This window comes from Myzus persicae, unplaced genomic scaffold, assembly GCF_001856785.1.
Source record: "Myzus persicae strain clone G006 unplaced genomic scaffold, MPER_G0061.0, whole genome shotgun sequence".
Lineage (NCBI taxonomy): Eukaryota > Metazoa > Arthropoda > Insecta > Hemiptera > Aphididae > Myzus > Myzus persicae.
Genome location: NW_019104211.1, coordinates 390,976 through 407,456, shown reverse-complemented (window position 1 = coordinate 407,456; position 16,481 = coordinate 390,976). Strand labels below are relative to the sequence as shown.

Genomic DNA, 16,481 nt, shown 5'->3' with positions numbered 1-16,481 from the left:
GGGGGATATAGTGATGATGGAATTAACAAAATAATTATGTTATTCAGTATTCTACAATGTGTGAAATTGAAATCACTATATTATTATTCATCAGATTATCGGGCATCGATAGCAATTATATATTAGGTATAACGATAGAGTCGATAGACCGAGATATTATTACTTCGTAAGTTGATTTATAATACATTTTTAAAATGATGAAAGTAATAAAAGTAAATAGTTGTACCTATATCGTATAATATATAGTTATTTTGTATGTTTTAATTGTACCACTCACAAAGAAAAATTCGCCTAAACTCTAATTTAAGGGGGGGTATGAGATTTCATTAAATTTATAAGGGGGCGTAGAATGAAAAAGGTTGGGAACCGCTGGCATGCAGTGTGCAGTAAGAGATATTTGGCTTGGTACACGTTATTATCAGGGACAGCCGAAAACGTACTTTTTTGAACACGAAAGGTTCGTCTCCGTACACCGGGTTGATGCCGTTGTACGGGACAGTCCGAGTACGAAATTTTTTTCTGACCGTGTCGGCCGGCAAACCGTACATCTCGATGTCCACGTAAGTGCCGACTCGCTTATCGGTGAGCAGCTGACCGGATATGACGTCCACGGTCAGTGTACCGGCGATGATACCGTCCACAGTGGACTCGGCGAACGGGTCGAACGTACGGTCGGCGCGCCTCATGAACTCCGGTTTCAACAAATAACCGCTGCGCATGTTGTACTCGAATATCCCTAAATTTAGCTGCATTGCCACGTCCATGGTTTGATAGTTCAATGCGACCAGCTGACATCCCGCGTTCCAAAACACTTGTGGCATAAAGTTGGACGAGTCGAAACGTGTCCCGGCCGGATAAACTCGGCTCAGTTGATTTTTGTTGTACTTGACAAACTCCATTGGCCGTTCTTTCAGTAACGTCATTGCTTGTTTCTCGTCAAACGATGACATCTCGTAGTGGCGGTTTTTTTCTTAAAACACAGTATAATAACGATATGAAAAAAAAAATTAATTATGAATATTATAAATACAACTAGCTGTCCCGTCCGACGTTGTGCACGCGCCAAAGATTTGTATTTTTAATTATTTTTTCATAAAAAAATGTATACGCCATATTTCTTCTAATTATAATAGTAATATAATATGTAACCTGCAAGGGCATAACTATTTAGATGAGTAAACATTTTTTTTTTTCGTTGGCTGAAAAATTTCAAGTATGAGCTACATATTGGGGTTGAAAAATAAACTTTAAGCACCCTCAAACTCTAGAGGAAGCTACTGATTTAACATTTATTGAAAACGGTCCAGTAATTTTTGAATCTATAAATTTAGGACGAATGAACATCCATTTTCAACTTTACAACCCGACTTCAAACCCGTGAAAAAGTATAAAATATAGTGCTATATAGGTGCAACGTTGTGCATCAACGTGTATTTTTGTTTTTGATGTACACTCAAGGTTAAAATCGGGGAGGTGTACCTCGCTTTGTAAACTAATTTGACTGATATGGTCAATTCGCCTGTGGCGGATTGAAAATAGCACTCAGTATAAAGCGAACGTAGTTCAATCTACTCTTTAAACTTTCCCGATATCTCCAAGAACAATTTGAAATTTTCTCGAAATCGGTTGAAAAGTTTTTGAGTACCTAAGTATATACGCTGCAGACATACATTCAACTCTCATATTAATTGTTCATTAAGATATAATTTCTGTATTCCAAACTATAAACATGACGATGTGATGTATAAAACCTCATTTGCCCGAATAACCAATTGCAACCATTTGTATACAAAATAAATACTTATTTCTACTAATTATAATAATCTGTAAGCTGTAACCAATGGCAACCATTTATAAACAAAACCTTAAATCCGTTAATCTCAAAATCCTTGTTTGAGCACATCTCCCACCTGGTCCAACTGTGAATCTAACCCGTCCAGGGACCCACTCAAACGAGCACAAAAAATGTCATCAAAATTGGTTCAGCCGTTTAGGAGGACAGACGTACAGTAGAAATTATGTATATTAAGATTCTTTAGGTCCTGACTGGAATGCTTAAGCATAAAAACAAAAGGGAGGTTACGAATTTTTAATTTTTAATTTTGATCATATATCTAAATTTAGAACAGAAGAACGCACATTTTGTATGTTACGCATTTGTATAAGACTAAGACAACACGCGTGAATGAAATATTATTATCTTTTGAATATAAAATCTAAAAAATATTAAGTCGGTAAAAAACTCACTCTCTGCGTTTTCAAACGAAGTGAATTGCACCGATTGACAATAATTTACGAGAACCGAAATTTCCGTGCCAGCTTCAGTCTCTTTGGTGTTGGATACCTTATCGACCAAAGGCTTACCTTGCAAAACATGTTTTAAATCAACCGTCCTATCTACGTCCTCTTCTTCGCCATCGGTATCACTACTGCTGTCATCATCATCTAGAATTGAGTTAAGCATACATTTTAAATATTTTTATAATTTTTGACTGCTATTAAGCTAGGTTAAAATTTAAGTTCGAAAAAAAGCAGAATTAGTTGAAATAATTTTCCCTAGTTCCTATTAATATATTATAGAAATTTAAAAATTATTATGGTATTATTATTTTTGCTTCATAAACTCGCCTGCAAGTACATATATGTCTTATTTTAATTAGGTACCGATTTTATTTTTTCATAATTTGTTAAAAGTAAATGTACAAAAAGTACTCGGTAAAATTAATTGTGTGCGTGCGTAGATATTATAAATAATTGCATAAGTAAAATATAGGAACGTAGAGTTAATATACCTAACCCGGTATATTTGAGTTACATTTTACTAAATAAATAAATTATAAAAAATTCTCAGTAAACATAATTTGAAAACAAAAAATAAATATCGAAGTTAAGGTTTTTGTGTAAACTTGTTACAGATTGAGTGAAAAAGTAAAAACTACACATGCATAACCGTAATAAAGCCACAGAACATTAACAATATTAAAATAGGAACTTTTAATTACTAAAATTCAACTACCTGTTGAAAGTTTTTAGTCCAAGAGTTAACAAGGTGGAAAGTTAAAAAAAATAGTTGATTTTTTGCCATTATTACCAACAATATTTTTTACAGTGGCAATATTAAGGTGCTTATTAACACAATTTTATAGTGTTTGTACCTTCATCTTCGTCTTGATTACTGTCCTTGCTGGACTGTCGAATTGGTCCTCGTGGTAAATCTCCATTGCCTAACACCAGAGTGGCAGCCGTAGCAGGTTCCAACACCACACTAGTCGCAGGCTTTTTATGATGGTGGTGATGTTTTTTCTTGTTTTTTATGATTATTTTGTTTTTCAGCATTGAAGGAGGCGGTAACGAGATGCCGGGCTCGAGCTATAATTGCGCAGGTACATAATATTATGACGTTAGGAATGATTAAACGCACGGAATGGAAACAATGAATAATTATTGTGCTTATAATTATTATTACTTTGTGGCTGTCCAGCGGTTCATACAACAACATGTCGCCGAAGTAATCGTGACAGTATTGGGCGATTTTCGCTTGTTGCTTGGTGTTGCAATGGTTTTCAAATGACAATATCACAGGGTAGTCGGACGATTTGAAAGCCGACTCGGCAATTGCCTCTATTACCTCTCGAGCCGACACTTCAGGTACAAATGTGTATCCGTGCAGGATTACCGGTTCGTTTGTCTTTCCATTCCACAAATCTAATTCGACGCATCGACATCCAGACAGTAGGCACTGTCTGTAAATCTCCACGGATGACTTACCAGTCAACTGGTGACCTAGTTGGAAACTAATTTTAGAAAACTATAAATATAATATCGTGCATAATATTGTTACCAGTCAAGTAGGTGTTATGTGACGAATTGATGAAATAATGCGATAGCGGCTGATCCATGTCGTTATTCAGTTCAAACGTGGAAGAAGACACTATAGGGTTGTCGGCGCTCATCAGATACTTGAGAAAACCGTCAAAACTCAACAAGCCTCGTTGAGCGCTTTGTTTGTTGGGCTCAAACTCACGGATGAGATCTTTTGCTCTATCTGAATTGGCGTACGGGTGGAGTATTTCATTTAAACGAGGATCTCTCTGAGTGCGATTCAAGAAATCGACGAACTGATCAACTGTCATAAGTTTTTTCTTACCCGAAGCTCCACGATCACTACAACATCTGAAAATAGTACCCAAGATACAATTGTACACCCTTAAATGGACGATTGTTATCAAAACAAATAATATAATCAACATTTATTATGATCATATTTATTATCATAATAATACCTAAAGTCAGGGCCGGATTACCAATTAAGAGGATATGGGGGGGGGGGAGGGGGGTTGTTAAACTATACATATATTTACAATATAATATGAAAAAGTGTTTTCAATATTGAACATGATTTATCTACTGTGAAAAATATATTCTCGGAATATTATTATAAGAGTGTAAGGTGAGTATTTTAGTGTGGTTGTTACAGCTAATAAAAATAATTAAAACTTAACAGAAACATATGAATAATCATGATGAGCGAATAAAATGTATAATCATGATCATAAATATTCGATATACCTACTTTTATGTTTTGTATTTATAGTCTATGAAATTACTCGCCAGCACACTAAATGTTATGCTATTTTAAAATAAATACAAATTTGAAAACTATTGTCGAATCTATTCGTATATTTTGTTTGCCTCTCATTACAAATAATAATTCAAAAAATAATTAAGATATATCCAAAAAGAATAAAATATAAAAACATGTTTGGGTACATGAATTAAAGGCAGATTTGGACATTTCCCCCTTGTTAGGTAATATTCAGTCTTAAACTTTTTTTACCAACGTTTTTTTGTGTAATTTCCTCACCGTCTATTCCTGGATAATTGAATAATATAATTGTTTGTTTACGCGTTTTACATTATTATTTATATTCCTATACACTTCATTAGGCATAGTTTATTGTTCATGAATTATACTATAATATGTCTTAAATGTATAAACTAAAAACATTGCAATATCACAAATGCACAATATACATTGTATGATTGCTCACATATATTTAAATACTTGACTGTCTGAACAGTTTACATTTTGTACTTGAAAAAAACTGTTGCGAATATTTAAAGTGAATCAAAATCATGGCGGGGGTGGTTGTCTTTCCTAATTAAACTGTTGCATTTAGCCTTTATAATTCTCATTAGTTGCTAAGACAGTCTTCAGCGACGTGACAAATTGATAGCTACAAAATACGTTTTCATACGCATAAATATAGTCAACAATATGCCAGAATAAATTTATAAGAAATATCCACTTACGACGTATTTAGAGCAAAATGTTCATGTTTTAAGCATGGAACATAACCATTAGAAAACAATTTAGTTTATTTTCTCAAATAGTAAATACGATTTTAAAAAGTGGGTAATAATAATGCTGCACATTGTAGGGAACGCGTAGATCAGTGTCACGGATGTTTTAAATTTGAATTCAACGGTACAGACAAAATTGTACAAAAAAAAAAAAAACGATTTTGAGCGAAAACGGTCTGTCAGCGTAAATTACTAGATGCGTAATTTTTAAGATATTATTGCAAGTAAAGTAATTTATTTTATTACCTTCATATACCTGGTAAGTTGAATTAATTTTGCCGAAAACTTAGCATTGTAAAATGTTATGATGTGTATTAACTGATATAATTAAAAATAATATATTTTAGAAGATTCAAGTACCCACGAATAATATTTTTAAATTATGACAAAATAACTAAAATCAAAAAACTTGAAATGCTCATAAAAAATGAATGTGACCTTCTAGTAAGATTTTTTTTTTAATTAAAGGTAGGGAAACTTATGAGGAATTTGTATTACATTTTCAAACTATGGATATAATAAGACATTTTTTTATAAATTTCTAACTTAAAATAATTTGCAAATTTTGGTGATTTTGACGGATTTTGTCAAAAGTCTTACTTATGCCCATGAAAGTTATTGTGAATTTACTCGTTTTTTTTTTAATAACACCACTAACAACTTATGTTGAACATTGTATTCGATTTCCAATTTTGTGTCATAAAATTGTTTATCGACAATAATTGAAAAAAAACTAAGAAAAACTCTAAATTACTTACGTCTATAAATAGCTCGAATATTTTGTACCAATTTAATGGATCTATAGTTATTTGTTTTTGAATTACTACGAAAAGTAAAATTGATTTTGTCAAAAGTTGGTTCTTCGTAAAAATTGTCATCGAAAAATATAATTTGATGAAAATACCTAAATAAAATTATACTTAACTGATTTATAAGAATTAATAAAATATATTAAATTATTTTTAATTGTAAATACGCTTTAGTTCTGAAAAAAGATAGTTATTATAAGATACAAAAATTGGTTACCACATAATATATACACATTTTATATAACAATAAATCAAAGGCATTTGATGAAACGGAGTAGTTAAGCTCCAACTCTAATAAGTAAGTATTAGGGTATTATATTATGAATATTTTATGATAGCCATCATAAATACATACAATTCCTTGTCTTATAAAATAATATTATTTCTAAAAACTTTAAGTTGTAAACTAATATTATATCTGATTTTTTTAATCAATTTGATATGTCAATAGACGTATAATATGCGAATGGTTTGCGAATTAATAATTCACAGTATCTGTACGTTGGGCTTAGGGGGCTGATAATTGATCGATCAAAAACCTATCTCATTTCACTCCTAAAAAGCTGTCCAGTGTTGTACATATTATTTTATATTTTAAATGCAACAAGTAGTAGCTAAAGAATTAAAACTATTTTTAATGAAACAATTATATAATTGTAATTTCTAATAGGAAAGAAAACAATTGGTTTTTTAAATAATAAACATCAATAAGTTAATTATATCTATATTTTTTTTATTGAACTCTAAAAACCATCAGTGGAAAATGGCATTAATAACAGTTATAAATCATGACTGTGGTGATTTAATATTTACAGTATTTAACTTAATATAGGTGCGAGGAAAGAATACAACATTTTGTTGAATAAACTGTTGGTTTTGAAAGTTTGTTCGATTGTTTTGTTGTTTATCGGGTTCGGTTAAGTTACATTAGGTATCTTATATCTACAATACATCGTATTGGCGAATATTCAGGATTTTAGGTATTACCTACACGAAGAGGCCTGCATATACATTTGGAAATACAAATTCATACAAATTCATACAAATGGTGGATTATAGTTTGCTGGAGGAAAAAGTTAAGGTTTAAACTAATTACTTCTAAAATATATAATATATTGCATAAGTATGCAATTATAAAAAATAAAATGTGCTTACTGTAATATAAAAAATATGTTTTTATTTTACTTTTGAGATTTATTTTTAACGATGAAAACCCTTATGACTTTATAGTATTTTAAACTTGGGTTTTTTAGAATCTAGCCCTTGTAACTACAATATTAGTCACTCCTATGTGTATTTCACCTAAGTAGAGGAAGGGATGAAACACAAATTTTAGAAACTGTCTTAAAAATTCACACGAATCGAGTAATTGAATCTGCCCAAATAAAATAAATGAATACTTAATGGCTTACATCAAAAGTGGTTGGAGGTATAAATCGCTGGCCCTCTATCAGTGTTTTCGATATTATACGATACTACTTCGATATTGCTTATGAACAAATTATGAAAACTGTCAAACAAATTCATACAATACTGTCCAAGATACAAAAGATTTAAATAAAAATGTTCAAGAAAATAGGGAGGCATGTACATAAATCATTTTCTGTTATGCGCCTATATGTATAATAAAATATATACAATAAAAAAGCATATCACGTGGTGTTTGAGTTTATTTTTTTTATAAATATATTTTGAAATCAATCATATTTTTTTAATTAGAATATTTAAAGACATCGCCATATTTTATAAAATTATAGATTATTTTTCAATACAAATATTAAAACAGGATAATGAAAAATGTAAAGTTGTGCTATAAAAAAGAAAGACTAACCCCAAGACCCCCAAAATAATAATCCGGCCCTGTAAACATTGTTTAATTTTATGATCCTTCACTCATCCATTAGAATATATAGAGTACCTACACATACACTTTATTTACAAAAGGATATTAATAATAGTATAAGATAACCCTGTCTTACAGTTCAAGTGTATAGCAAATTAACATCATATCGCTAAATGCAAGTACCAGAACAAATATATTAAAGTATTTTCACAGTAAGTTTAAAACTATATACATTACTATATAACCTATAAAGCACACTGTTATTTATATTTATTAGTTATAACTGATGTTTGTAATATTTATAAATTGTATCGGTAAATACATTTTGCCATTAACTTTATTAATGTTACACATTTGAATTTATTTTAATGTTGAAATGTACTTACACGTCATCAAATAATTGTGCAACTTCGGGTCGAGCCGTAAGATTTTTGTAGAAAGTGAAGAAATCTTCGAATATAAACTTTACAGGACTAACGAAATCATTCTGAATAATAAAATATTAATTACTATTGGTATAATTAATATAATTTAACGTTTAATATTTGACATTTAACATTGTAATTCGTACTTTATTCGACGGTAATCCAGATGACTCCAAGGCCTTTTCGACTTTCTTCCTATCTTCTTTGTTCTGCGCGAACGTCTTGAGAATACTAAAATGATTATGTGTAAACATGTAAAAAAAATGTCAAGAATATATTATATATATCATACATAATATACAATTTATAGGCACCGATGTATGCAAGATATTATCAATTAAGAAACACGGAAACACAAACTTTAGGATATTCATACAAGGTAAGAAAATTAATAATTAATAATATAAATAGAATCAATTTCGCGTTATTGATATTTCCTTTTACCAAGCATAGATATACAGTTTTGTGTCACGAACCCGGATAGTAAAATATACGTGAATTACACATTTTTCAATAGTTGTGGGCTATGATCATTGTTTGTTAAAATAAATTAAAAATACTCAAAGTAAATAAGTTTAAATAAAATGAATAGATAAATTAAAAATAGTACAACTCATTTAGATGTGGGTGGTATATATGATTATGTTCCTGGATATTCCATTAATCATTAAATTTTTTTAATCATATTTTATTCGACGTTAGTTGACACGATCTCGATAGTAAATAAAAAAAAGTGATGAATTAGTATTGGATTAGTTATATTTGCTTATATTTCAAAGCGATAATGAAAAACGATTTAGAACAGAGACCAAACGTACTCTGAAATTAAAATAATTAGTTACTTCCAAGCACATTTAATATTCAGTTTCTAACACATGATATATGGTGATGTAGTGCTTTATGTTAATACATTTTGATTTTACAACTATGAATATTATTATTTGTTTTTTAAAACACACATTATAAAGCAATAAATATGTATATGGGTACATAATATTAGATTAATTGGAAATATTTAACCATCGGGACAGTATTCTATAGTAATTGGTTAATTTAATTGAAATTTTTGCTAAGGTGGATGTTCATTTGTTTTAGGTGATGTCATTAGTAATTAATTGAATAATGAATGGTTATTAGTACCTGGTAGTATATTACATAAGGCACACAAGGGTTTTATCTTACATTTCATGGAATGAATGCAAATGAGTTCAAAGTTAAGTACCTAATTCACATAAAGTCAAGTGAGACAAACCGTTTTACTTAATGACAACTGTTTAAAAGGAATAATAATTCAGTTTTTAATGTTTTACTAACTTGAAGTGACGGAATTTCTTTTTGATGGTTATAATAATCACAGAACAAAAAAGTATACAAAAATCTGTTTCTTCAATAGAAGATTCTACGAGGCATATGAGTTACATAATATTCGTTTTAAGAAAATCCACCCGCTCAAACGAAAAACTGGCGAAGTCACTCTGTTGTAAAGAAGGATTTTGTCAATAAATAGGTCACGAGCTGAAACAATATTATGTCAGACTGTATTCCTTAGGACATTTTATTATAATTCATACTGATAGTTTTACTGTAACTAATACGATTTGTTGAAATAATACTCGAAGAAGAAGATATTACCCACATCTATCATATTGTAATAATTATTATTTATTAATATATTGTACTATTCTTATTGCCTAACTAATAAGTAAATACCTAAATACTTACATAGTTATCTAATTTCGTAAAAATGTAAACTTTAAACTTTCAAGATCTATAAGATCAAATTGTGAATACGTATTTTCGAAATATTTTAACAGTTATAAGAAATACTTACGAGGAACCTTATATCTATTACATTCTTTTTGAGGAATACATTTAAACATAATATGAATTAAAAAACTTTGTACATTTTTGTGATTTTAACAAATTCTGTCAAAACTTGAACTTCAAACGCTAATATAAAAAACATTATGTCTGTGTATTTTCAATATTTATAAATTGCTATAAAAATAACCAATAAATCTAACCATCCCAGAATATGAATGTTTCGGATTTAAAACTTACTGCTGTACATGACAGGATCTTAAAAATTCTGTTTAAGTAATTATATAAATAATATAAATAATTTCAAATAAAATAATATAAAAATGTAATAATCACTTTTTTATTGGAATTTTGCCATTCTTGTCTACTAATAAATTCAATTTGGTATGCGTTTTGTGCAAGAACGCTATTGGTGACCAATTTAGCTGCACCAAATTCAGAGCAAGCTTCAAAAGACTGTCTGTCCATACCTAAATAGTGTGATAAACAACAATTAATGACACGGTAACAATATTTTACCTCCGCAAATTCTGCTAAACGAATACACAATAATAAAGACATCATAATTCACTGCAATGACACTGAAAAGGGTCAAGTACACTGAAATATTGTCAAATACCTAGATAATTGAAATCGATTAGTAACTTTACAGGCCTGTATAAATTAACAGCACGTACGCACACATATAATTAAGTTTTTTTGTAAAACAATCGATTTACTGTATCAATGTTTTTCATCATGTAATGTATAATATATACACCATACTTCAAATATATTTAGTTCAAATAAATATCAGCGTTATAAATTACATTAGTAAAATACTTATTAATATTCTCGTTATCAGACTAAAATAAACATAAAATCAACGTAAAACGATTCACACATATTCATTTGTAATAATATTACTAATTTATTAGAAGTTGAAGTACCTAGGTACTTAATAGAATACACAACACACGAATAATATTCATTTTAATTATCTTCATTTTACACGCACGCATAATATATCATTTAAAAAAATTATTTATGTTCGTCATAATCGACACAATTTTGTTATCTTTATTACTAGAATCAATTAATATATATTAAATGGGAAAACATTATTGTTATTCTCTTATTATTATTTTTAAATTTAAAATAAAGTTAAACAAATCATTACAATTTAAATATTATACTTGCATCTCATGTTATAAAAAAAATTCGAAACCTAACCTAACCGATGAAAGAACACAGACAATGTCTTAAATGTTTAAAAATAGGTTAATTTAATCTTCTACCTATATAGTCTTTCAAACGTATGTATAAATATAAAAACAAATGATTGTATACACATAAAAACGTATAAATAAATAATATGAATTGTACTTTGAGTTAAATTCTATAATAACGAATGTCACAAACTTTCAAATTCGAATGAAAATTGAATTTCAAGATTGTATAGGAAATTATAAAACTGTAACTAGAATACAAGATTACAAGAGTTACCTAACGTTTTGTTTTAACACTAAGCAGCCATAAATCTATTTAAAGTATTTTCAATTTTAAAAACAAATAAGAATATTTTAACACACATAGTGCAAAGCATAAACGTGAGAGTTTGTTTATTCTTTAAATTTGAATTACCTTAACAAAATATTTAAAAAATGAAATCTGTGTTTTAAAAATCTACTTACTGAATTACAAAAGGTTTGAGTAAAAATTAAAAATCTAATGTAAATTATAGTTTGTTATTTATACATAATAATACATAAGTATTATACAATTTAAAACTGGAATCGTTATTTTCGGGAATTATATCACTGAGCAGTGATTTTTTCACAATATTTTCTCAAAACATGTTCAGTGTCCACCTCTGTATTTTACATTATAAATGAATTAATTACAATTGTAATACTAGGGTGTCTTAAGTATACTATGGAATTATATTCTCAAATAATTAGATTTTGTATACATTTTAAGGAGATACATGCGATGATGATACAATCTTATTTTTTCATATGAGAACAACTATTTTTATTTAAAATAGTTAGATGACTTTTTGAAGATGTTGATGTGTGTAAATCGAAATTTGAATTTTTGAGTTCTACAACTTTAAGTAGGTACTAAGGGTAATCCATGAAGTAAAGATGAGGATACTAATTTAATATAATACAGACGAATAATAAGTTTAGAGACATGAGGTCTATGAAGATTCGACAATATTACAGTAATTTATTAAAATTGTATGAATTATAAAAACATTGTGAGTATAATAAGTACTGGACCACTATTCCCAACCAGTGATCTACGGTACAAAAGTTTGTTTTTTTACTAAAAAACTCCAATGTATAGTAAAAAAAATAGTACCTTCTCATGTTACTACATTAGTTACTATTATGGGTCTGAGCAACAGTATATATACTAGAATTAACAAACTTTTAAAGTAAAGAGCAACCCCAGCAGTTGCATTAGGTAAACATTAATTATAATAAATTATCTACAAAGAAATAATTAAAAATAAGTTAATGAACTGTAAAGCGTAATTAATTAATATTGTTGTAATAAAAGTCATTATTTTTATTTATTTAAAAATCTAAAATCTGAAAAATTCAATTCTTGTTAATAAGCAAAAAAAAAAGGTCTCCCTGAAATTGAGGTGATCCTGGACTTATCAAAAGTTCACTAAGTGGTCCATAGTATCAAAAAGGTACTAAACTAATTATTACAACAATTTTATATTTTATGTAAACCCATGATAAAGAACTATTATTCTTAATAATATTTTTATGTACCTACCTATATTAAGTATAATGACTTAAAATTAATATCAAACTAGCTCAAATTTTGATCTTAATGAATCCAAATTATCAAAAATATCATTTGATTAAACAACAAACAATAGCAAAAATAGTTGTTTTCATTTGAAAAATCATGTTTTTATGCGCCATTATAGGAATCTCAGTATTTGAAATGTTGGTTTTAATTCATACTAAAAAAACTACAAAAATTAGAATTTGAATAAATATTTTAGTAAATGATTAAAGAAGTTAAGCAATGAACAAGCTTGGTGATCACCCTATTTATTGATATTATCCGACTTTTTCTAACCGTGCATTGGATGTACTTTAATTTAATTTATTTAACACACCTAATATGAACTTTAATTAATTAAAATTACCCATTACCTAATCCCAATAATAATATATATATGATTATAGTGACTTAGTTAAATCATTTGCAACTAAACCGACACAATTAATATTTTTAATCATAAAATACTTTTATATTTTGTTGTTATTTTAATAATAACTGCAGTAGATAGGTATAATATTGTATAGATTTTAAACGTATTCTAAAAATGTTTAATAATCATTTAGATTAATTTTATTAACGATAAAATAGAAACTACTATTACAATAATTATTCAATTAGGTATGTAAGGGCTATGACATTTTTTTATACCTACAAAAGTTATTAATTTACATCCAAATCTTGTCAATAATTATCCGATGATTATTGCTAGGTAGGTATTAAGAATATTTTTATTCCAATGTATTTTACTACCATGTCGTACATATGCGTAAGACAATACTCATCAAGTCTCATCAAATACATTATAGCAGTTTATAGGTACAAACAATCATGCATCCTTAATCTTTATGAAATATAAGAACAAATGTTGATAATGATGCTGGTAAACGAAGAAAAATATCTAGTTATTGCAAAAGTAAATGTACCTATAGGTACTATTCATGTTTAAACTGTTAATTAACACATAATAATTTAATAACAATTTAACAATTAATTAATAATTAGGTTGATTAGACAAATCCTACATTAAAATAATCAAAGGTATTTTATTAATCTGAAAAATATTTTATTATCATGTTCACACGTTTTATGATTACCTACAATATGTACCAGGTATTTACCTACTTATCGTAAAATAATATACATTTTAAATAATTTTATCGCAAAAATCTTCATTGAAAATAATGAATTCATGAAATGTTGAATATTATGCAAATTGACGACCAGAATAATTTATTTATATATAAATAAATCTACGTTGGAATTAATATTTCTTTTTTAAAATTAGTTCAATTTAACTCAATTCAAGCGCTTGAACTGTAAATAGGGATTGTCCCTCATGTTTCAACTTTTTTCTTTTCATTTTTTAATTAAAAAACAAAAGTGAATAAACATTTCAATTGAAATTTGATTTAGCATTTCACCTTTGGAATGAAAATGTGTTTGATTTTAATATTGGATGTGACCTGTTAAACTAGATACACAAATTTAGTTGAAAAAGAAACAGCTTTTCTAGTAATATTTCATTTTGCGTTTTGGCCAAGTCGATTATTATTGCGTTTTTATAAATCCTTTACGGTACAAAGATATCCCGCTGATACACAAAGATATATTCCCTCCCCGAGAGAAATCTTGGCCACAATCCCGTCTTGTTTGAAACGAGCACAATACATCGATATACTTTAACATAGTTATTCTAGGGTCACACTCGGTGTGGAATATATATTATAAAAGGAGCATTGAACAACCAAAAGGGGTTTCGAGTTTGAGTTGTTTTTTTTTAAAGTTACAAGGTTTTTTAAAAATTCACCATGAACATATTTTGATCTACTTAAAAATACAAAATATAACCTATTTTATCTCATCATAACTGTACAATAAGTGGTTATAATTTAAATTATATGTACATTTTATGTTATAATATTACATCATAAATCTACATCGGTAGACTGCTATACTAACGTTAAATAATATTTTAAAATCTTAATAATTAATAATAGGTACATTTAAAATGACCTTTTTAATACCATTGTACTTTAGTAATATTAATAATAGCAGGAATAAATAATGCTAGTAAACAGAAAGTTTAACCGGACAAATATAGTTATGAATCATGATACCTATACTTTATATTTTAAGGACAATCCTAAATAAATCCAGCCCTAAAAACAAACCAACATTTAATGATATGTGTATATTTGGTATTATATGTTCTATCAATGAAACGTGTTTATTTATAAATTATAAACAATTTATCTTCACTACTATTTAATTCCTAAAGTATTTTTTAAATATTTATTCATATTTACAGATTAGTATTTTAAAAACAATGTTTAAACATTTCGCATTTAATCGTTTAATCCGTATTATAATATTACAGCTGGTGTATTTAAAATGTTAAAAATACAACAATAGGATACACGTCAATCATCTAAAACAGTAGTTCCCAAACTTTTTTCCTCGTGATACAGTACTATTATTTGTTTTAAAGTGACATACCTTTTCAAAATTATAGCAGAATGTCTGTTACTTAATAATAAAATTATTTTTAGAGTTAAAATTTTGTAATAAATTAGCAGCACCGATTAATTTCCATGTAGTTCACTTCATTACTAAGGTCTATGCCACACACGCACCTAGACGTAACTAATTTACAGTAGTAATAGACAATTATACAAGTAATAACTAATATAGTGAGTAACACAAAAGGATAATTATTATAATTTAGTAAACAATGACAAATAGTCATTAAATTTTAAGTTGACTTTTCGGGTTGTTCTCATTTTTGCATACCTATGTACAAATAATCTAAGAATATATGTGTTTAACACTGTTCAGAACAATATTTTAAACATACTTCACACACCAAATAAGTTTATAATTTTTCTATCGGTAACACAACACATTTATAATACTGTAATTCTGTAACGTAATACTTAGATTGACCAACACTCCCTCGCCCCATTGTCGTATATAATTAATACGTTACTTTGGAAATTATAATTATGATTATATATTTACATGTATACCATCATGTATTAATTATACGATGAATAACTATTTTAATGCAATATTTTATGACATCCACTACCTCTGATGTTCCTTATGTTCCTATTCTTCTGGTATAATGAGGAATTTAATTGATATTTACTGATTATAGTCTACGTACGTCATGTTATTAACTAAAATTAAGAATGCTCATATTTAAAAATTATAAATAAGCACTTAATTTTTATTAAATAAAACTATTTTTTTATTTAAAGTAAAAAAATCAAAAGGTATTTTATGAATTCATAGTTTATTAGTTTTTGAAATTAAAATAATATTGCATTCACTTTAAACAATGATACATAATATTTTTTATCATTTTTTAAAAAGGTAGGTGAGTGGGGACTGCTCTGCTGCACAGTAGGTATGGAAAAGGGTCAC

The 16,481-nt window shown here is 28.0% G+C and overlaps 1 protein-coding gene across 1 annotated transcript in view; it reads right to left on the bottom strand.

The window, feature by feature from the left end:
* LOC111040038 (1-phosphatidylinositol 4,5-bisphosphate phosphodiesterase classes I and II) overlaps positions 1-16,481 on the bottom strand; it is a 53,145-nt gene that overhangs the window by 4,604 nt on the left and 32,060 nt on the right. The window contains exons 5-12 of the mRNA XM_022323727.1: positions 10,599-10,732; positions 8,588-8,672; positions 8,403-8,503; positions 3,842-4,173; positions 3,467-3,783; positions 3,156-3,369; positions 2,248-2,445; positions 441-970 (exon numbers count right to left, since the gene is read on the bottom strand). Of these exons, the coding sequence (XP_022179419.1) occupies positions 441-970; positions 2,248-2,445; positions 3,156-3,369; positions 3,467-3,783; positions 3,842-4,173; positions 8,403-8,503; positions 8,588-8,672; positions 10,599-10,732 (1,911 nt within the window). The remainder of the gene's footprint in view (positions 1-440; positions 971-2,247; positions 2,446-3,155; positions 3,370-3,466; positions 3,784-3,841; positions 4,174-8,402; positions 8,504-8,587; positions 8,673-10,598; positions 10,733-16,481) is intronic.